Source organism: Eptesicus fuscus, chromosome 20, assembly GCF_027574615.1.
Source record: "Eptesicus fuscus isolate TK198812 chromosome 20, DD_ASM_mEF_20220401, whole genome shotgun sequence".
In the NCBI taxonomy this organism is placed as follows: Eukaryota; Metazoa; Chordata; class Mammalia; order Chiroptera; family Vespertilionidae; genus Eptesicus; species Eptesicus fuscus.
Window position 1 is genome coordinate 22415993 of NC_072492.1, and position 21829 is coordinate 22437821.

The 21829-nt window shown below is 50.2% G+C and overlaps 2 protein-coding genes and 1 long non-coding RNA gene across 6 annotated transcripts in view; 1 reads left to right on the forward strand and 2 right to left on the reverse strand.

The window, feature by feature from the left end:
• Window positions 1–1459: 1459 nt before the first annotated feature.
• On the reverse strand, window positions 1460–5640 carry CDK5R1 (cyclin dependent kinase 5 regulatory subunit 1). The gene is made up of 2 exons (XM_054709163.1): window positions 5595–5640; window positions 1460–5326 (listed from the first exon to the last, which is right to left on the reverse strand). The coding sequence occupies exon 2, from the start codon at window positions 5183–5185 to the stop codon at window positions 4262–4264; it is 924 nt and encodes a 307-aa protein (XP_054565138.1). The 5' UTR covers window positions 5186–5326; window positions 5595–5640; the 3' UTR covers window positions 1460–4261.
• A 507-nt stretch (window positions 5641–6147) lies between these two features.
• Window positions 6148–8417, forward strand: LOC129147344 (uncharacterized). Its single transcript, XR_008554719.1, has 3 exons — window positions 6148–6502; window positions 6713–6774; window positions 7772–8417. It is a non-coding gene; the product is annotated as an uncharacterized LOC129147344 (long non-coding RNA).
• Window positions 8418–8725: 308 nt separating this feature from the next.
• Window positions 8726–21829, reverse strand: part of PSMD11 (proteasome 26S subunit, non-ATPase 11) — a 31063-nt gene continuing 17959 nt past the window's right edge. For 2 of the 4 annotated variants that reach the window (XM_028154814.2, XM_008147764.3), the window contains 9 exons: window positions 20680–20874; window positions 18960–19104; window positions 18031–18091; window positions 15063–15125; window positions 13058–13183; window positions 11919–11954; window positions 11601–11652; window positions 11157–11299; window positions 9558–11046 (listed from right to left, as the gene is read on the reverse strand). In XM_028154814.2, coding sequence (XP_028010615.1) covers window positions 11157–11299; window positions 11601–11652; window positions 11919–11954; window positions 13058–13183; window positions 15063–15125; window positions 18031–18091; window positions 18960–19104; window positions 20680–20874 — 821 coding nt within the window. In that variant the 3' untranslated portion in view covers window positions 9558–11046. Of the gene's footprint in view, window positions 8894–9557; window positions 11047–11156; window positions 11300–11600; window positions 11653–11918; window positions 11955–13057; window positions 13184–15062; window positions 15126–18030; window positions 18092–18959; window positions 19105–20679; window positions 20875–21829 lie in introns of those variants that run through there. The other 2 variants (XM_054709114.1, XM_054709115.1) reach the window with 2 other exon arrangements.

Genomic DNA, 21829 nt, shown 5'->3' on the forward strand with positions numbered 1-21829 from the left:
GCATTCAGAGATCATAATAATCTGGCCACTCAGTGTGTGTGTGTGTGTGTGTGTGTGTGTGTATGTATGTGTGTGTGTGTGTATAAATATATATATATATACATATATATATATATATATATATATATATATATATATATATATCATGGTGAGAAGAAAGCTGTGGAAAGGAGTAATGGGGGGAAGGCAGTGGGGTTCAATCCACTTTCTTGCGCCATTTTGAGGCCTGATGGCTGACTCCAAGTTCAATGCTTTTGATTTAATTCAATGCAATGTATTTTTACTGAAACTGAAGCATGCATTGAGGAAGGAAAGGCTCAGGTTCTTAGGCTGCAGCCTGGGGAGGGATCCGAGGCTGGCTGGCTGGGGGTGGCAGGATGACAGGTGAGTGAGAGAAACCAGGACTTCTCAGGGTGGGGGCAGCTGCAGGCCCTAGCACCCACGGGCCCTGCAGCCACAGGAGGCCACCCCGTCATCAGAGAAAAGAACATGCTGTGCGGACCATGGGGGATGCACTCGGGAAAGCCAGTGGCCCTCGCCGCGAGGCTGACAGCCCCCCAAGTTGCAACCTGAGCAGAACAGCCTTCCTGGTGCCCAGGGGCAGCTGCAAACCACAGGCGCAGGGCCTGCACAGGACGGGGCCCACCACCTGGTCCCCGAGGCTTGGGCTGGGAGCATGAGTGGACAGAGACCACTGGCAACACAGGCAGACCTCATTTTATTGCCTCTGGCAGCACAGGCATACCTCATTTTATTGCCTCTGGCAGCACAGGCATACCTCATTTTATTGCCTCTGGCAGCACAGGCATACCTCATTTTATTGCGCTTGCTTTATCTTGCTCACAGATGCTGCATTTTTAACAAACTGAAGGCAAGACCCTCCACCAGCAAAAAGATTACGGCTCGCTTTATTGCAACGCTCCCTTGGTTTATGGTGGTCCGGGACCGAACCACAGTACCTCCGAGGTGTGCCTGTCCAAGCAGAGGGGACTCACCCTTGCACAATTACGGGCTTATTGGAAGCCCCAAGGCTGGCCCACATGGACACCCCTCCTCCAGCTGGCCTGGGTGCCTCTGGGCAGTGGGTGCTGAACAGAGCCAGGCCCACAACACATGGGGCCACAGCCTTGGAGCCAAGCTCCACAACTGGGTCCCTGCAGGACCACTCAGCCAGCGGTCACCAGGCCATGCCTGGGCCTGATCAAGCCAAGGGAGCCACTCCTGCCCCGCTCAGCAGCTACACCCGAGTGGACTTAACCTGTGCTTCTTTCTTAATCACCTTACCATCCACGTGCTCTGCTTGTTAAGCGCTCCCCTAACCCAGCCCCTCCCTTCCCCCCTGCCGCCCCGCCCCTCCCTCCCCCAGAACACAAATCCAATTATATTCTGAGTGCAGGAATCGTTTATAAAAAGCCGCCTGGCCTGCTCATGAATGATGTGCCCACGAAAGAGGTCTATGTAATGGATGGTCAGTGCATTTTATTTAATCAGCACGGTACAAAAATAAATAAAAATAGGGGAAGGGGAATTAAATTACAGCCAAACTGAGCTTCATGACCTTGTCAGATTATAAACCACACATACTTACAAACACGCTACACATACATACAAAATGAGACAAATATAAATTAATATTAACAATACCCACAGTTTGGTCAAAGAATAGCTACAGAAGAAATTGCACTAAAAAAAACCAACATACATCGCACGTTGTGTAATTAGCAGTTTCAAATATACAGCTATGAAAAGATTCCGAGTGAAAAAAAAAAATGGCACATTTTCTTTTCATTGCAAGTTTAACAACCGTTGGAACGCAACTAACTCCTAGTAACTGCATGGAAAGAATATATCAACCCTTCAGCTTTACAAGAAAGAGGAAAACCAAATCCTGAACGGTTGTTCCTGTGACTTGCTCTGTGCACGGGTGTGAATTTCACAGCCATCTGTTCTAAGGTTATTTTTCTTAAGACACAAAATGCTCCTGGTCGGCATGCACAATATCACTGTAAAAGCAACAATGAAAGAATAAAGGGGTGGTGGTGGTGGTTGTTTTTGTCGGTTAGTTTTTTTTCTGTTTTTTTTGTTTTTGTTTTTGTGTTTATGTTGTTCTAAAAGTAGTCTTCATAGCAGCATGTCAGCATGTCAAACGTGTTCACTGCTTGCACACTCAAGTGTATCGGTTCCTGTACACAATACTGATGACCAGTGCAAGGGGAGGGGGAGGAGGACGCGCCAGGCTCTCACACGGATGGAACTAGAGTTATGTCCTCAGTCCCCAACCACTCCTGAGCTCCGCACCTCCTCCAGCACATACAAAAAATAAATATGGAGAAAGAGAAGGAAACACTCGAAACTGGAATCCTGTGGATGTGACTGAGCACAGTTCCAGGCCAGGTCCGGCCAGCGGCCAGCCGAACAAGTGACTGCAAACACGGGCCCCTCCTTCTTGAGACGCGGCATCGAACCACCCTCTTCCATGCCACCAGGGCCCGCTGCCCTCCAGGGCCTCCTACCTCAGGTCACCCGTGGCGGCAGGATCTGAACAGAAAGGCCGGTGACAACTCCAGCAGAGAAGAAAGAAGCGCTGCAGTGAGGTCTGTGCCAGCAGCCGCGGGTTCCTCCCAGCCCTGCGGCATCAGCTTCCCTGGCGGCCCCCCGGAACGGAACGAGCGGCTCGGCGTGGGCCTGGAGGCGCAGCTGGGGCAAAGGCGCTCCCGCACGGGCGGGCCCTCAGAGGGCTTGCCGAGGGCTGGAGGCTCTTCAGGCCGGACCTCACTCTCACAGCTTGCTCTTTTTAACGTGATTTTCAGTAGTGCCTGTGCTGAGATGGCAGCCACCTGGGACCTAATCCTATGTAACGTGAGCCTCGGCCTCCCCACCAACCCCCCACTCCAGCACTCCCTGGGGGGCTGGGAAGAGCGAATTCTCTGGAGCCTTCACACTGCTCTTTGTTCCCCAAAGCCAGGGCGATGGGCCATGGAGGAAGACTCGGTCCCTTCTCTTGGTCCTCTCCCAAGTCCCAAGCCACCAATCTGGGAGAATTAGAAAGAAAACGGATTAAGTACATATCCTGTGTTTTTACAGCCACTAACGTGGAAACCAAAACCAGCAGCTGCAAATGATCAGTGGTAGAATCAGCAGGCTCACAAAGCAACCAGGAGTCCTACCCCGGCCTGCAATTGTCTCTGAGATCCAGCTGTCTCCCTGGGCCTTGCGGGGCAAGGCTTCGTCTTCAGAAGAAACCGAACTGTTTGGAAACAGCTTCAAATGAAAAGGGGTCGGAGTGGGGGGTGGGAGTGCACCGTTACCAGCCCCCACACCCCAGCTCTGCAGAACAGCGGGTGCACCAGCAAGAAGAGGCCTCAGCCCTCAGGTGGGCTCTGGCTTGGTCTCAGGCCTGGCACCCCACCTGCCCAGAGGCAGGCGAGTGGCCATGGGCACCTGCAGCTGTCCGGGCCTTCACCACGGGGTGACTAAGCTGCGTTACCCAAGTGAAACACTCACCCAGGAAAGGAGTGTCCCCAGCTTCACCCCACCTCTTTAGCTGGGACCCAAAATAAAAGAATTTCATGAGTCAAACCAGCTCATCAACCAATACTGCCAACATGGCCGGGAGCAGGGGACAAGGGGAGTGAGGAGCAAGTTCCGTGTCTCCACTAAAGGAAAGCCCTTCTCCCTAAAAAAGAAAAAAGAGCAAACGAGGGTTGTGCACGGCCAAACCACAGCACACGACCTTTGCACCGGCTGTCTTCTCCTAGATTGAAGAGGCACAGCTGGCCTCGCAACCCCACGTGCGGCTCAGTCAGGATGGCTGCTCCAGGAGCCTCTGGGAGAACGGACCACCCAAGAACAGGAGCCAGAAAAGGGCCCCCCAACTAGAGGCGCCAAATCCTCCCTGGGCCAACCGGCCAGAGGCCCCTCTCCAGCTCCCGCGCAGGGAGCGACAGCCAGCCTCACCTGCCCTGGTCCAGCAAGGGCGCAGGCGACAGAGGCAAGTCAGTCCTGTGAATCCCCCAAAGTCGAAGGTCGGGGTCCTGGGTGGCTCTGAACACATCTTCTGGGTTTTGCACAAGGTCCAGGGGTTCAAAGGCGCCCAGAGTTCTTGGCAGAGCTGAAGAAAACCCCTGGCAGGGCTGACGGTGGGCCGGGACTGGCCCTTGGTGGCTTTGCTAGACACGTACTGTACATAAAATCTGACTTGTTTAATAATAAATTTTTAAAAATGAATTGAATCCTTGAGCCACGATGCATGCTCCGAGGCTCACCGATCCAGCCCGAGGAGGAGCCGCTTCTTGTCCTCCTGGCCACTCTCATTCTTCAGGTCAGAGAACACCTGTGTGAAGTAGTGCGGGTCGGCGTTGATCTGCAGCATCTTGGAGCTCATGAGGTTGATGACGGAGAGGCAGCGGTCCCAAAAGGCCTCCTTGCAGCTCTCCACCAGGAAGGGCTTGAGCGGGTAGGAGATCTCGTTGCCCATGTAGGAGTAGGAGAGGTACAGGCAGGTGAGCAGCACGGCCTGGAGCTCGTGGTCAGAGCCCACCTCGGAGGAGATCACGTCCCTGCAGAGCATGTAGAGGAAAACCACGTTGGCCGGCGTGATGAAGCCCTGGTCCTGCCAGCCCTGCAGGAGCAGCGAGCGGTCCACGCTGCGCAGCCAGAGCACGGGGTCCGTGGGGGACAGGTGCTTCAGGCGGTAGCACCGGCGGCACAGAAACTCGCCCAGGCAGCGCAGCAGCTCGCTGGTGGACGCCTGGACGATGACCCGTTTGGGTGTCCCTGCAGAGGTGATGGCAGGGTGCGGGGCCTTCTTGACCGAGGAGGAGACCCCGGTCTGGGAGCCCGAGAGCTGGCTGGCAGGGGGGGCAGGCGGCTGGGCCGGTGGGGGCTGGGCGAACGTGGACAGGTTGGCACACGACAGCGACTTCTTCAGGTTCTCATTGTTGAGGTGCGTGATGTTGTTCTGGTAGTTGCCGTTGGGCTGCACCTTCTTGGAGTTCTTCTTCTTGGCCGACACGGCCACGATCCTCTTCCACGGCAGCACGGAGATGATGGAGTGCCGCTTCAGGTTCTTGTCCTTGGCGTTCTTGCTGTTCTGCACGGCCGTGTAGTGGCCCACCGTGGCCGCGCCATCCTCAAACAGCGTGGCCTTGCGGTAGCTGGGGGACAGGGACAGCACGGTGCCCATGGTGCCGCTGCGCGCCGGGCGGGGGCCCACGCCCCTGCGCGCCCAGACCGCCGGCCCGCGGGGAGAAACAGCTCACCGAGCCCGCGGCGGCCCCGGGGAGGAGGCGGGGGCGCTCCCGGGGGCGCGTGCTGCCCTTCGGATCTGCGTGGAAAACAAGATGGTTCTCAGCACCAGGCGCTCCTCCGCCCCTGCCTCGCGGCTCCCGCGGACCCGACCCCCGGCTCCACCGGAGCCTCCCGGCGCTCCGCGGCCCCGCCCGCGCCCCGCGCCGCAGCCCGGCCGCCTCCACTGCGGCACCCCGCCTGCCGCGGCCGCTGCGCTCCAGATGCCGCGGGAGGGGACCCCCGCCTCGACCCCGCGCGCAGCCCCGACCCCGGCCCAGGCTCCCCGGGCAGAGGCGCAGGCTTACCCGGCAGGCGGCGGCTCCTGCGCTCCGCGCCCTCCGCACTGCGCGCCGCGGTCCCGGCGCTACGCTCGGCGGGGCTCGGCGGGGCTCGCGCTCAGCGGCGGCGGCTCCGGAGCTACTGTCCAAGGTTCTGCAGCCGCGCGGCCCCGCCCTCGCTCGCCGCCGCCGCGCTCCCGCTCCCGCCCCGGCGCGCACCTCCGCGGTCTCCCTCTCGAGAGCGCGCGGCTCACGCGCCGGCGCGGTCGGGCCTGGTGTTGCCCGGGAGCCGGGGCCGCCGCCGTCCTCAGCACGAGCCGCGCGCAGGGCCGGCGGGGCCGCGGCCGCGAACCCGAGGCGCCTCTCCTCACCGCGCCCAGCGAGGACCCGGACTCGGGCGGCGGCGGGACTCGCAGCGCCGGCAGCGCCCGCCCTGGGGCGTCCCCTCCCGCACAGCTCTCCGCCCGCTCCGCGCTGCCGTTCTAGCAGCAGCAGCAGCAGCAGCAGCAGCCGCCCGCCTGAGTCCCGGGCGCCCCGCGCAGCCGAGCTCGGGCCTTGGGGAACGGCGGGGCGGGGCGGAGCGGGGTGGGGCGAGGACGGACCCCGCCCGCCGCGCCGCCCAGACACGTGCTGCCTTTGTTCCCGCCGCGGCGCCGGCAGCTGCGGGCCTTGGGGACGCTCTCCGCCTCATCTCCGCCCCGGCGACTCGGGGCCTGCCCTGGCCGAGGCTGCCACCCAAGCCGCACGAGAAGCCATCCGCGGAGGCCGGGGCCCCGAGCTCCCTCCTTCCGTTTAACATCCTCTTTCCCCGGAGAAGAATGTGGGAGGAACGCGAAGCCTTGGCAGAGGCCATCTGAGTGCCCCGCGCATCCCCAGTGGACTGCCCCACTGCTTTGATTTCCTTCCCCTTCGGGACCTCCGTTCAGCCATCCCAGGTAAATGCTCACGGCCCGGGCGGGGCTTAGAAACCCAGGCTAAAGAGGTGTAGGCAGCCCGGCTGTTCCACAGACGGCGACTGGCTCTTCCACGCCACACCTGTGACAGGTCCCTGAGGCCGCTGGCTTGGCCCTTGCCCCAAAGATGAGCCAATACTAAGCCCATCACATATGTGACCTCGAACTTTCCCGCCCCCTTATCTCTTACAGTAAAAACAGAAGCAGCTACTTCTCCAACCAGCCTCTGATCATAACCTGAAGATTTGGTGCAGGTAAAAAAAAATTTAATTCTGAATGAAATTCTGGTTCTAATAAGAACTGTTACCTTCACAGGCAAGAATCCAGATCCTTCCTTTGTTACTCTCATAGTTTGGTTCTGGAGACTGATTTAGATTTGACCACAAACCTGGGAAACATATCTTACTTCAAATTACCACCTCTGGAAGTGGCCATACAGAAAGAGGATATCCAATTCCCTGACAGCCAGCCCACGCCGGCACACCAGGCTGTCAACCTGTGCCAGCTCTAACGAGTGCCTTAAGCAGAACAGAAATCTGGTATCGTTTAGAACAATGCCACATCAGAAAGTACTGGAATTTGCTTATGTGCTACCCGGAGACCTATCAATAGTGGCAATTGAATGCTTACGGAGCACGATGACTCTACAGTAGAAAATGCCTTGCTCTGTGCCGAGGGCTTCCACAGCCCTTCAGAAACATCCACAGAAGCTGTCAGCTTAGCTTAGTCTGAAGGCAGGCGCTTAGCTCAATGTGCCCGTCCCTCTGAATGTTCCAGTGTACAACTCCCACCTGCTTTTCAAATGGAAGTCTCTTCAACCCTTTTCTATAGTCAGAAGCTCTAAGACTTAAGCTTCCGGTCCTCTGGCGCACTGACTCTCCCCAGTGACTCACACAAAGCTGGACCCAGCCTTGTCATCCCCACCCTCAGGAAGAAGCCCAGCTCCCGAGGTGGCCCATGTCCACATTGCCTTTTCTGTATTTCAGGTCCCCTTCAGATTCTGGTGTTAAGCAAAGGTTAAGTGGTTCTGATTTCCCAAAAATATGCCAGAATTATAAGGCTGTAACCCACCCCTTAGACCCATCAGGATCCACCCTGTTACCTGTCTACAGATTTAATTCTAGCGATTCCAATTAATGGTGGCAGCACTGAGCTCCACTTCACCACACTCCCTTTTCCAAACCAAGGAAGCATGCATTTGCCTGGACCGTTTCCAGCCTGGCCACACTCTGTCCTTTTGCCTTTGTCCAGCCAGCCTTCCCCAGCACCTTCAAAAAGAGCCCTTGGCAGTATGACCCCAGCCTCCTCACACTTGTCAAAGACAAGGTCATATTTGCAGCAGGCACAGCATGAATGGGGTAGTGTCGCCAGCCCACCTGCTGTTGTGACTGAGGAGAGAGGCTGCCCCGAACCCGTCGTCTAGCTCTGCCTCTCTCAAAGCACACCGCTCCTCTGCTCACTCAACCCACCACCACCACCAAGCTTCCATCACCGCTCCAACCGCGAGGTAAGGAAGAAAGGGCAGTAATCTGCCAGAAATGGCAGAATCAAGGACCCGGGAGGCAGACCCAGCTGAATGATGCGGAGCTGTTCTCTTCCAAAGAACTGCAGGGAAGATCTCCAAATCCCACCCCCATCAATCAGCCCATTTATCCTATAGCCTATCTCTAGCTGCCCTGCCGGCAGGGCCAGCCTGCTTGTCATCTGCACCGCTGAGCTGGGCTGCCCGTGTATCACAGGAGAGTCCCTGCCCTCTACATACCCCTTTCTCCTATCACCCCTAGGGAGGCCAAGGACCTAGCCCGCTGGCTTCCAGAAGAGGTTCCAAATAAAGCCGGCTAACCCTGAGGAAGGCGGCTTTGTTCTTCCAGGGATCTCAGAGCGGCCCCTAGTGGCCCTTCTGGGCAGCACAGGTTACATAACCAGCATCGCCTGCTGGAGTCAGGCCTCACTCAGCCTTTGCTCCCAACACCATCAGATCTCATTCACACAAGCAAGCCTGGCACCAGGAAGGCTGGTGCCAGGAAGGGTCCCAGGTGAGTGAGCGGGCCCAGGCCACCCTCTCAGCTGTGCTGAGTCTAGAGCTGTCCACACAAAAATGTAACCCGAGCCACAAATGCAAGCCACATAGGTCATTTTCTAGTAGCCATATTAAAAGAGTAAAAAGAAACGGGTGAATTTTAATAATATATTTTATTTACCCAATAATGCTCAAAATATTCCAACATATAAAAAGGTTGAGCTATTTTACATTCTTTTCATGCTACGTCTTCAAAGCCAGGCTTGCGTTTACATGTGCAGTGCATCGCAACTCATACTAGCCCCGTTTCAGGAGCTCGACAGCCACGTGGCACGTGGTTCCCTTGACGCCACCTGCAAAGGGGGCAGAGGACAGGCTGCTGCCAGTCGGGACTGCCCGTGGCGTGGGAAACCCTCCCCTATGCTCCAGCTCTGAAGATACCTTTGGAATCTTTTTAAAGTTCTTTATTGAAGCAAACTCTTCCTGCAAGTAAAACTAGAGACACAACACTGAAAACTGAGAACAGCCATTGCTCACATGGAAGCAGAGCTGGCAGCTAGAGCTCCCCTCCCTCCCAGGGGCCCGAGCCCTCAGGACCATCCCCGGGTCTGAGGTGTGGGAGGCAATCACTGCTCTTGAAAATTCCAAATGGAAACGAAACCACGAGTGTCAGGCCTCTCCGGGCACTTGCATTTCCATGACTTCATAGAACCCTCAAACCACCGTTACCCACCACGGAAACGCCATCCGCATCACGCAGAGGAAGTAGGCTCAGAGGGTATTACATATATACACCCAAACCCCGTGTCCACGGTGCCTTGGAAAAACAGATACCTGAGCACCAGTCCCCATTTCAGGCCTCACAGACCAACTCTCTTACCCAGAGCCCTCAGTGCAGCACCCACGTCTACGGGGCTCCCAGGAAGCAGATGAGCTAGTGCACCTGTGGCCAGTCTAGAGGGCTCCACAGAGCTGCCTGCGTTCACCGGAAGCCCTCCAGCACTCAAGAAAAGACACTTTTGAAAAAAAAATTGTTTTTATTGGAACTCATCTGAACATCAGATATACCTGGTGTTGGTTAGCAAGAACCGTTTGTACATTTGATATTGATGGTGCCAAAACCAAAACAGTGACTGGACATGATGGGGAGAGATGTTGAGAATAAAAACCTGATTTTGGAGAGGAAAATAAGAGCCAGTCAGATTCAGTGAGGATGCAAAACCTGGTACAACAAAATCCTTTTACAAAATATAAATTTATTACGAAAACCTGGAAGGATCATCTGAGAAAGGGAAAGAAAGACAAAAGGAGGCCAGCAAGAAGGAAGCAGGAGGGAGAGGAAGGAAGAAGACAAGAGCTGAGGAGGAAGAGGGAGCTGAGCACCCAGAGGCGCGAAGCTCACCTGCCAGTGGCATCCACTGTGTGACCTCGCCACAGACAAAGCATGCGGTACACAGGCTCACCTCCCCCCTTCCGGGTCTAAGAAGAAAGGAAAGAGGCTCCCTGGGAAGGGGACATGAGGTTGCTCGAAAACCCAACAACAAAAATAAAAATAAACACACCCCAAAGTCTCATTTCCGATGTTCACTGTTTTAAAACGGAATACATCCATCGGCCAGCAGGAGAGGAGTGGGACAGGGAGAGAAGCTAGTGGAGGTCGGACAGCCCGCCTTCCCGAGGGGGAAGGAGGAAGAAGAGACACGTGATGGTCTCCTGGCTGAGAGAGGGGAGAGAGAAGGAAGAGAAAGAGCAGAGGAGAGGGGCAATTAAAACACTGACGTCTAATCTAGTTTACTGTGTTAAAAAGAGCCACATGCACAGCAGGCCCCGCGAGGGCCCACATGCTCCTGTGTGGCCGTGGTGGACACTAGCTCCTGGCCTCGTCCCCTGTCCTTCCCAGGTCCGAGCGGAGCTGCTGCTGCTGCTGCTGGGGCGGTGGCGGGACCTTCAGCCAGTCTGCTGGAGCCTTTGTGGAGGGAAGGTGGGTGGACAGCCGTATGACAGGGGAAAGAACACCAAAATGCCTCATTTCAAATAAAAAAGAAAATAGCAGTCTATACACAGTTGTTTGTTTTGGTTCAGTACAAACAGAATAAAAAGTCATTGCTTTGATGGTCAGGCAAACACCCAATTCTGAAGAGGAGAGGTGCCGCCAGCGGGTGGATTGGGAGCCCGGTGGCTGGCGGAGCGCCTGGCTTGGCAGCCCTCTCCCAGGAGGCAGAGAGCACAGCTTTAGGTAGTGTAAGCCTTTTCCTTTTATTTAGAATCATCTTTTTTTTCTTTTTCTTTTTTTTGTAAGCAATGTCCCCACTCCCAAGTTGGGCCAGTAAAGATTACATGAAAACTGGCACACCTATCAGCTGGAATACAGATGCACCAAATGAGGATTTAAAAACTTTCCGAGCGAAAAGTAGAACAAAAAGAAAAAAGAATCTCCTAGCATTTTCCCCAAAGGTTTCACTCTCCCGCCACACACACTCGCCAAAGGACCGCTACAGATCCAACTCTGTAAGAGAAGACAGAGCAGTGTCAATCGGGGGCCAAGAGCCACCACAGGCTTTCAGTCTCGACAGGCAGAGGACAGAGCTGCCGGCCGGTCCTGGAGCCGGCACTCACCTATGTCAGTTTCTTGGCTTTGTTGTAGAGAGAATCCACCACTTTACTCATGTTCTGAATTGTTTCCAGAGCAGCTTCATAAGTTTTATCTACTGGGGGTTCATCGAAAATAATCAAAACACCCTCCCCCTGGTCCAAGATCCCTGCAGGAAACACAAGGGCAACCATGTAAGAGAAGGGATTGGACACAAGAGCATTTCAGACACACCCACTCCCCAGCGGCCTCATTTCTCCAGAAAGGAGAGGAAGCAGAACCCACCTCCCTGTTCCATTTATACATGTTTACTATACACTCTCACCCCGGGAGGATGAGGGGCAAGGATCCCAGGGAACTACCAGGTAAAACAATGAAATTACCTTCTTTCAAGATAAACAAGAACATGATGCCTCTTCAACCATTTCATCCCCACCACCAGCCCCCCTGCCTATATGAATGTTACTCACCATGAAATTTCTTGTCAAGAATCATCTGTGATAATTTCCTTTCCACATCGGCCTAAAATCAAAGCACTTGATTAAAGGAACCAATTTCCACTAGTCAGAGATCACACCGACATGAAAGCCTTGTATAAAAGGAACTTAGGGCAGATGGACTGAAGACAAAACAGCAACAAGGCAACTCCAGCTCTGAGCCCATGGTCCCCATGCCCCACTGAGGAGCTTGGGAACCTTCCAACAAGGCCCACTGAGTGTAATGCCAGCCCCCCCCCCACAAACCCCTTTCCCCATCCCTACCCCCAAGACAAGCTCAGGACTCCTTACCTTGGAGAGTTTGATGAGGCTAGATATGTGTTCAATCTAAAAGGAAAGGTAGAGAGACACCAACACTGAAAGTTTTACCTCTGCCTCTCATATAGGGGGTGGGGGTGGGGGTTGCTGAGTGTCCATAGGGCCAAATTCCCTTTGGCCACGCTTAGGTCTCCTGTGCTCTGTCCATCTGCCTTCATCACACAGACAATAAACACACTCCTATCCCACACACTCAGAAAACATTCACCACATGGTGCTCACTACAAAAGCGAGGAGACTGCACTGAATACAGGCAGCGGCAATCTCAACAGCCTCTGCCCTCAGCATCCCTCTCCTGGATTCTTGTTCCATCGAGAGTCCCAGGCCCTGGCCAGGTTGTTAGTGTCGTCCCAATATGCCAAGGTTGCTGGTTCAATGCCCGGTCAGGGCACATAAAAGAATCAACCAATGGCCCTAACCGGTTTGGCTCAGTGGATAGAGCGTCGGCCTGCGAACTCAAGGGTCCCAGGTTCGATTCCGGTCAAGGGCATGTACCTTGGTTGCGGGCACATCCCCAGAAGGGGGTGTGCAGGAGGCAGCTGATTAATGTTTCTCTCTCATCGATGTTTCTAACTCGCTCTCCCTCTCCCTTCCTCTCTGTAAAAAATCAATAAAATGTATTTAAAAATAAAGAAAAAGAAAAAAAAGAATCAACCAATGAATGCATAAATAAGTGGAACAAGTAGATGCTTTTCTCTCTTTCTCAAAAACCAATAAATAAAATTTCTTTTTTTTTTTTTAAATATATTTTATTGATTTTTTACAGAGAGGAAGGGAGAGGGATAGAGAGCTAGAAACATCGATGAGAGAGAATCATCGACCAGCTGCCTCCTGCACACCCCCTACCAGGGATGTGCCCGCAGCCAATGTACATGCCCTTGACCGGAATCGAACCTGGGACCTTTCAGTCCCCAGACCGACGCTCAATCCATTGAGCCAAACCGGTTTCGGCAAATAAAATTTCTTAAAAAAGAATCCCAATCTCTTGGTGGTCTCTGCCCACCAGGCACATCCTTGAAGTGAGTTCCTATTGTGGACAGGTGTGGGGAAGGAGGGGCTGCAATGGGAATGGCTAGCCAGAGAGGGGTTCGAGTCCCCAGGAGGGTTCTTACCTGTACTCGGGAAAAAGGCTCAATGACTCGGATCAGATTCTGTTCCAGTAAGTTATCATACAACTTGGCCAAGTGGGTGTTGATGATTGGGTCATCCCGGAGCTCTGCCCGGTAATCTGTCAGGGCCTGCCAAAAGATTGGCACAGAGTTGCACTTGAAAGTCACACTATCCCTAGCTTCCTAAGTAGTATGCTGGCCCTTGCAATTGCATGGTTGACTGCAGTTCTGGAGGATTGGGGGGAGATGAAAGAACAGTTATGGCAGAAGGCAGAAGAAAAGGAACATCAAGAATTAAAGGATTTTAAAAAAAATTTTTAAAGAGGGAGCCACGCCAAAACCGGTTTGGCTCAGTGGAGAGAGCGTCGGCCTGCAGACTGAAGCGTCCCAGGTTCGATTCCGGTCAAGGGCATGTACCTTGGTTGTGGGCACATCCCCGGTAGGGGGTGTGCAGGAGGCAGCTGGTCTATGTTTCTCTCTCATCGATGTTTCTAGCTCTCTATCCCTCTCCCTTCCTCTCTGTAAAAAAATCAGTAAAATATATTTTTAAAAAATAAATAAAGAGGGAGCCACCCCAGGCACCATCTTTGTCTGAAAGCTCAAATCATGTAAGCCCCAAGAGTGGCTCAGTTTGTAAGCCAAATTCACTATACACACTAGCTCTCAACATGTGTACCCACAAAACAAACAGGGTCATATAAGCATAAACAATGGACGCAAAACTCTGGGGGGGGAGGGCATGTGTGGGTGTGGGGTGGGGGGGGTAATGGTAAGATATGTACACATATAATACCTCAATAAAAAAAAAAAAAAAAACAGGGTCTCCATGGGGAAAAAAGAACTCTCAGGTTAAGTAATGGGAAATGATGAATTCCAGAGCCAGCTCTTGGAATTCTTCAGGGAACATCCATCAGCACAGAACAGCGCTGCAGTGAGCTCCTTCCTAATTAAACACTGGGTTAGCCCTAATGTTTCAAATACCTGCCCATAGACCTTTTCTCCAAGGAACCCCTAACAGAAGTGTTCTATCAAGCATCCTAAACTTTGGGATAAAAGGATGTAGACTGTGCATTCATGTCTGTGATTTATTGACCTTTAGTAATGATCTCAGTATCCTAGCTCGTGTCAGCTGTGCTATAAAGTGTTAAGGGAAGGAAAGAAATCATACAAAGTAAAGAACTAAATACCCTGCTGGTGTGACTCAGTGGTTGAGCATCGACCTATGAACCTGGAGGTCAAAGTTCGATTCCCAGTCAGAGCACATGCCCAGGTTGTGGGCTCGATCCCCAGTAGGGGCCATGCAGGCGGGAGTCAATCAATGATTCTCTCTCATCACTGATGTTTCTCTCTCTCTCCCTCTCTGAAACCAATAAAAATATATTTTTTAAAATGTAACCAGTGAGGAAAACTGGTTAATAGTATCTATATATATAAAAACCTAAGCGACTGGATGACTGGCTGGTAGCTATGATGCACGCTGACTACCAGGGGGCAGACACTCAACGCAGGAGCTGCCCCCTGGTGGTCAGTGCACTCCCACAGCAGGAGTGCCGCTCAGCCGCTCAGCTGACACCAGACCGCAGGCTCACGGGCCTCTCCCTCAGACACTCCCCCTGCGCACCCAAGCTGAGGCGGTAGCAGGCGCAGCAGGGCCGAGATGAGCAGGAGCACGCCCAGCACACGCTCGGGCTCCTCCCCGGCCGCCTGGTGCTTTGCACACTACTTCGTGCTGTGCAGGATTGACGAGGACAGTGAGGTGGAGCCTGACAAGATGGTGGGTAAGGCCAGGCTGCAATGGTGCAGAGATCCACTGATCCCCGCAGGCCAGGCCAAGGGACCCTGCCAGTGCCCTAATCTGTGCACCAGGCCTCTAGTATGGAATAATTTTGTACTATCTTTGCAACTTCTTATGAAATGATAATTATTTTAAAATAGTGTATGTTTTTTAAAAAGTACTTAAATACCCCTCTCTTTCACCTGTTCCCTACCAACCCAACACCATGCTTACCTTCTCAAAATCTGCGAGTGACCTGTTCTTGCTAGCCTGGGCCACACATTTTAATGCTTCTGTCTAAGAAGAAAGAGAAAAATAGTGAAAGTGATCTGTTCTGCACACACACATCCCACAAACAAGTTTCATAAACAGTATGCTACGTCCCAACAACTTCTGGTTGCAGGGAAGAACCAGGCTCACTACTGTCCTTGAGGCCTGGGAAGAAAAGCTACAATAAGACCACTGAGGGAACTGTGGCTGTGCCTGCAAAGTAAATTGGGAGGTTCTACACTCATGGTGGCCAGAGACTGGGGTCCCCAAAGCTGATGGAATTTTGGGGAACACCCAGAGACCCTAGTGCACATTCACCTGGCCTTTCCTGCTCCCCGCAGACTGAGACATGGGGGCCCGGCACCACGCCTGCACCCACTCAATCCAGATCATAAAGGTGGAGGAGATCTCGGCCAACAAGTGCCGCCAACTGGCATGGCAGTCAAGCAGTTACAGGACCAAGTTCCAAGATTAAGTTCCTGCTGCCCCAACGGGTCCTTCATCACCAGCACTAGCACACTTCACCACCAAAAGGCCCAACACCTTTTTTTGTTTGTTTTGTTAATCCTCCTCACCTGAGGATATTTTTTCCATTGATTTTTAGAAAGAATGGAATGAAGGAAGGGCGGGGAGAGAGAAAGAGAAACATTGACAAGAGAGACACATCAATTGGTTGCCTCCTACATGCTCCCGACTGGGGCCAGAGATTGAATCTGCAACCCAGGTATGTGCTCTTGACCAGGAATCGAACCCAAGACCGTTCGATGCTCCAACCACTGAACCAAATCAGCCAGGGCTCCAACATCTTTTACATGTAGGGCCTCCCTGTCCCCTGGTCTGCCCAAATAAACTCCCTGGGAAAACCAGGAAGGAAAACAAAAAAAATACCACTGTGTGCCAACTAGTTTCCCTTTGAAATCTGAAATAAATTAAAAATACTAGAAAACAGCAAGTCCCCCGCTGCCCCCCAAAAAAAACCCTGACACAGCATTCTCCAAAGATGACAAGTTAAAAGGGAAAATGACCAGAGAACTGATTTCTTTCCAAGACTCCCTATCCCTGTAACACCCCTGATTCCTTCCTTCCCACCAGATAAGACCTGTGCTTCATGAAGATTCATTCTGCTAGGTTTATTAGTGTGCAGACCAAAATCTATTTTCATTAGGGTTGAGGCATCAGGATTTTACATATTATACTGCACGTTAAAACCCCAGAGTGATGAAGGTATCAATGGTTCAGGGCACCTTCTAACCCAGAAGAAATCTACAGCATTAATCTCTTTAGGAGAACGGTCTGACTCCTGCTCAAAAGCTGTCATCAAGGTACACAGGACCAGGAGCTCCTCCTGTACCAGTTAAATGTACTTAAATAAGGATGGTGTGTCTTATACAGCAGACTTCAAAAATAGAGCAAAGGCTCTGGTCCCTGTGGCTCAGCTGGTTGGGTGTCATCCCATGAACCAGGAGGTTGCCGGTTCAATTCCCGGACCAGTCACATGCTCGGACTGCAGGCTCAACCCGAGGCAGCAGATCGATGTTTCTTTCTTTCTTTCTTTCTCTCTCTCTCTCTCTCTCTCTCTCTCTCTCTCTCTCTCTCTCTCTCTCTCTCTCTCTCTCTCTCCTTCCCACCCACCCTCCCTCCCTCCCCCCTTCTTCCCTCTAAAAATCAATAAAAATATTTTTTTAAAAGATAGTGCAAAGTGTTCTCAGCATTTGTCCTAGAGACAGAAGAAATGTCATAATGAGAAAAGCCTGGAACTTAGAGACAAGATAACCCAAGTACAAAGTCTGGCACCACCACTACCAGTTAGTTACCTGACCTTGTTCTGGACATCTGATCTCTTTTAGCCCATTTCCTCAACTCTACTTCTAGGTAATAACCAGTATTCACTTCAGCAATAACCAGTATTCTTTTGGTCAAAATTATAAGCTGATCTGAAACTTTTTCTGATAAAAAGCCAATCAGGGCCACTTGTGGAGAAGGAAGAAATCATCTTGTGGACATTCCTCTATTTAAAGATACAGTGAAATAGCCAATGTGCCTGTTGTTTAGAGACAAATGCATTTGAACCTACAAAGATTACTTTTACTTTAGTAATGATATTTAAACAAAGTACAAAGAAGAGATGGTGAAGATATCTGAGACATCATCTTTACAAAGGTGATATTCACAGCTATTTAGGCACAAAAGGTACCACAAAAAGAGCTACTGGCCCAGCCTGTGTGGCTTGATGTTTAAGGTCGACCCATGAAACAGGAGATCACTGTTCAATTGCCAGTCAGGGCACATGCCCGAGTTGCAGGCTCGATACCCAGTTGAGGGTGTGCAGGAGGCAGCTGATCAATGAATGATTCTCTCTCATCATTGATGTTTCTATCTCTCCCTCTCCCTTCCTCTCTGAAATCAATATATTTTTTAGGAAAAAAGAACTCTTCTTGCACCACATCCAAAACTCAGGACATGAGTGAAAGGTGCTAATATGAGAAGCACTCAGGTGAGTCATCAAAACCTAGTTTCTGCACCAAGCAATCTGATCTTCTTAAAGCACATGTGCACCATGCCTTACTGGGCTTCAACTAGGAGAATTCAAGATTCCATATTCTGCACATGTCAAATTTGCAAGTCAGGCTCAGATAAATTTCCTGGTCAAAGCTAAATACAACCTAACTCAATGCAAATGCTAAAATTCACTCCTATAAATCCTTCAAACCATCTGATATCCAAAAGAGCACAAAACACTGACTTTTTAGATCACAAATGTAACAGTATAAGAAATACACTGAATAGGCTTAAGGGACAGGAGTTGGGGGGAGGGGATAAAAATGTAGAATGGAGACTTGCAGAGCACTAGTCTCACCAAACATCATGTCTGACACAATATGCTGGCCTCCGAGTAAGTAGAGATCAGAACTGCAGTCATGGTGTTCCCTACCTGCCTCCCTGCATACCGCAGTGCAAGCTTCCCGCTCACCAGAGCCTGGACATCTTCTGGGCTAGAAAAAAAAAACAACATACTTGGTCAATTGCTCCAGGATATTATGCTGTAAGTATAGGCTTAGGCAAATTTCTTTTTCTCAGAATTCTACTGAGAATCAGCCCCACCCGTAAACAGATATGCCCCTCACATTGCAGAAGCCACTCTGAATTCCTACACTCTGGGATGAAAATCAACAGTGAGGAGCAGAAAAACTTTAGCATTAAAAAGAAAGAGACAATGAACCGACCAAAAGTAGTAGAACCAACAGGCAGAATAATAAGTGTAAGTCAAATCTCAATATAAGATCCAAACAACCAGCCCAGCATGGCTCAGTGGTTGAGTGTCAACCTATTATCTAGAAGGTCAAGGTTCGATTCCCAGTCAGGGCACATGCCCGGTTGTGGGCTTGACCCCCAGTAGGGAGTGTGCAGGAGGCAGCCAATCCATGATTCATCATTGATGTTTCTATCTCTCTCTCCCTCTCCCCTCCTCTCTGAAATCAATAAAAATATCTTTATAAAATAAAGATCCAAAAAGGATCCCAGTATCTCATTTACTACCCCAAAATGTGGATAAATTATGTATTATTCTTTATAAACATCTGTCGTACTTTCTGTTGACCCCTTTTTCAAACCTCTCCCTAACCTCTTCCTTAATCTACCCCCTGTTTATAAGTTATTTTCTGGCCCTCTGTCCAATTATTACTCTTTGGACAGAATAATTGCAGGATACTCCAAGGAGGCTTCCCATCTACTTCCAGCAGCCCCAGAGGAAGCTGCTGCAGCTTCTGTGACTGTCCTAGTCCCTGCCATGCCATCTCTGGCACAGCAGAAAACTTAGTTAAAAATCTGAATTCTCATATCCCAGAGTTAATGTGCACCTACCTGTTGAGCATGATTTTGCACAACAACATGTACTTCAGAGAGGTGATGGCCTTGGGGCTATCAATGGAGTCATAACCCTCAAATGCCTCATAGAAATATGAGTATGCAGTTTTCCAGTCCTTCTCCTCTGCTGCGTGAATAATACCTAAGCATTGAAAAGAAAGGTGGAAGACCCACATGAGAACCATACAAGATCAGAGCTGGGAAGGGCCTCAGAAATCTATCCCAACCCCATCCACTTATTCCTGGGGTCAGGAAAGGATAAAGGACCTGTCCAAAGTCATTATCAGCTCCTGGCAAAGCTGGGATTAGAACCCATGTCTTTCTTTGGCTTCCCAGTTCAATGCCATCTTGCTAATATAAATTCTAAAGGAGTCAAGACCCAACTCGAAGAAGATCCTAAAGCCTGCATACTGTAACATCTTCTCCATGCTTCTCACCCTTACTGTATGCATCCTATCTTTTTGCAGCCACTAGGAAAAGGACACCCTCCATTACATCACTTTCATAAGTCAGGAAATTGACCCAAACATCCCTGCACTGCCCGAATGACTGATTTTAATAATGTTAACCATTTCATTAAGATAGCTTTTCTAAGCTTGACATTTTTATATGTAAGCAGCTTTCATGGGGGATCATTCTTGATGAAGGCTACAAATGGATAGTGACTTAAATTCTGGAGAGGGGAAAGAAGAGAGTTTGCATAAAAATGGCCTCCAATTCCTCTGAGAAATCAGATGCAAGTTCTTGTCTTGACCATGAAGGAAAGGCATAATAAAAGAGCAGGGGTTTAAAGAAAGTGCCAAGAATTGGTCAAGGCTAGGTACTATGATAAAAACTTAACATTCATCATAATTTAATCACCACCACAATCCTATGAAGAGATACAAATTACAGATGAGTTACAGATAAATTAAGTAACTTGCCCTATCTTTGATAAATTACCTAACTAGAATTTGGCAGAACTAAAATGTCAAACTAGGAAAGTCGGTTTCTAGAGCTATTGCTCTTAACCTCTGAATGACAAAACATGCCATTTGATACTCAAAATACTCAAGAGACAAGTAGGGCAGGTATTATCTCTCTTTTACAGACATGGAAATTAGAACTACAGAGAGGTAAGGGCTTAAACTAGTTTTCTGCCTTTAATTCCAGTGCTCTTTCAGTAATAATAAAGTATAACTAATAAAAGCTGCTGACTTCAAGTATTCTACTGCCCATGGCCTCCTAGCCCCAACATTCACACACTCCATCAGAAAGCTATCCACTAAACTCAACTGAAATTCGGGAGTGGGGGTGTCTTGTCTTAGCCCTGTTCTGAGGCCACTTGGAAAAGTCCAACATGCTTTACAAAGATCTCCAAGTGACACAGACTCGGGTTAATCAATGTTAGAAAGAGCTGCCACCAGCCTGAGTAGTGACAAAGAAGGAAATTAAGGGAGCTTTTTAAACCTAAGTGAGAGCTCTCTAAGGTCTTGGCTCTAAAAATCAGGTTGCCTGGGCAACCATGGATAAACATGTTATTAATATATTTTAGGCAGTTAATAGCAAGTTAATAGAAGGGGGAAACTAGTTAGAGAAAACCTTCTAATTGGTTTCTCTGAAGAAGGCTCAAGCCAAATCAGCCAATTTTATTCCCCAGCCCCAATCCCCCATTCCTTCCACCTATGAAATAAGGTGAGTTTTAAGAAAACATCCCATGAGTAGCTACAGGTATTACCTGACTGCATATCCAATGTGGCCTGCAATTTAGGGGGGCAGTAGATGGCATTTGCTGTGGTTCGAGCAGAGGTTAAGGCAGCTCGGGCTTTCGGCAAGTTGCTGAGGGCATGGTACGTTTTGCTTTCTAAAAGCTGTACTTCCACCAAAAGGGCTTTGTCATCCATCTTTTTCAACTCCCGCAACAGCTGAGAACCTGGAGAAGGAAAAATATTATGCCCCTTTCTGAGCCATAATCTTAATACCTTCATCCCATAGTATCTCCCTCTCCCACGCTCATAAGAACACTCAGGATAAAGAAAGCAGAAATCTGCCTGAACCCAAAAAGAGGTTACCTATTTACAAGAATTAAATTTTCTGTTAAATGTGCTATCTTCCAAAAGAGAAACACAAATCTCTTTGAAGCTTTCTGTATTCTAAGGAGCACATTAGAGCCAAGAGCTCTATGAGCTTACTTGTAAATTTTGAAATCTCCACCCAGAAAACGCTGAAACTAGTTATCCAGTGATCTCACTCTCTTTCTGTCCAGCAATCACAGACTACATAAAAAATACCAGGCACTAGGGTTGGTGGATGTAGGAAAAGAGTTCTGGATATGCCAATATTCTTCAAATATACCTTACCTTCTTCCCCATCTCAGAGTGAAAAATCAAATCCAAAAAGACTTGCATCAGATACAAAAATTAACTCAAAATGAGTCAAAGACCTAAATGTAAGATCTAAACCTATAAAATATAGGAGTAAATCGTCGTGATCTTGGATTAGACAATGAGCTCTTAGTAATGATACCAAAATCTTAACAAAAGAAAAATGGGATTTAATACAAATTAAATTATGCTTCAAAGAAAACCACCAAGAAAGTGAAAAAAACAACTCATAAGATGGGAAAAAAATATCTGAAAATCATATATCTGGTAAGGGACTGGTATCCAGAATAAATAATAAAAGCACAAATAATCCAATTAAAAAATAGCAAAGGGCCCTGACTGGTTTGGCTCAGTGGATAGAGCATCAGCCTGCAGACTGAAGGGTCCTGGGTTCGATTCCGGTCAAGGGCACATGCCTGCATTGTGGGCTTGATCCCCAGTGGGGGACGTGCAGGAGGCAGCCAGTCAATGATTCTCTCTCATCATTGATGGTTCTCTTTCCCT

What these genes read in the sequence shown, in the direction of transcription:
- CDK5R1 (XM_054709163.1), bottom strand. Translation starts at nt 5,185, where the DNA reads ATGGGCACCGTGCTGTCCCTGTCCCCCAGCTACCGCAAGGCCACGCTG.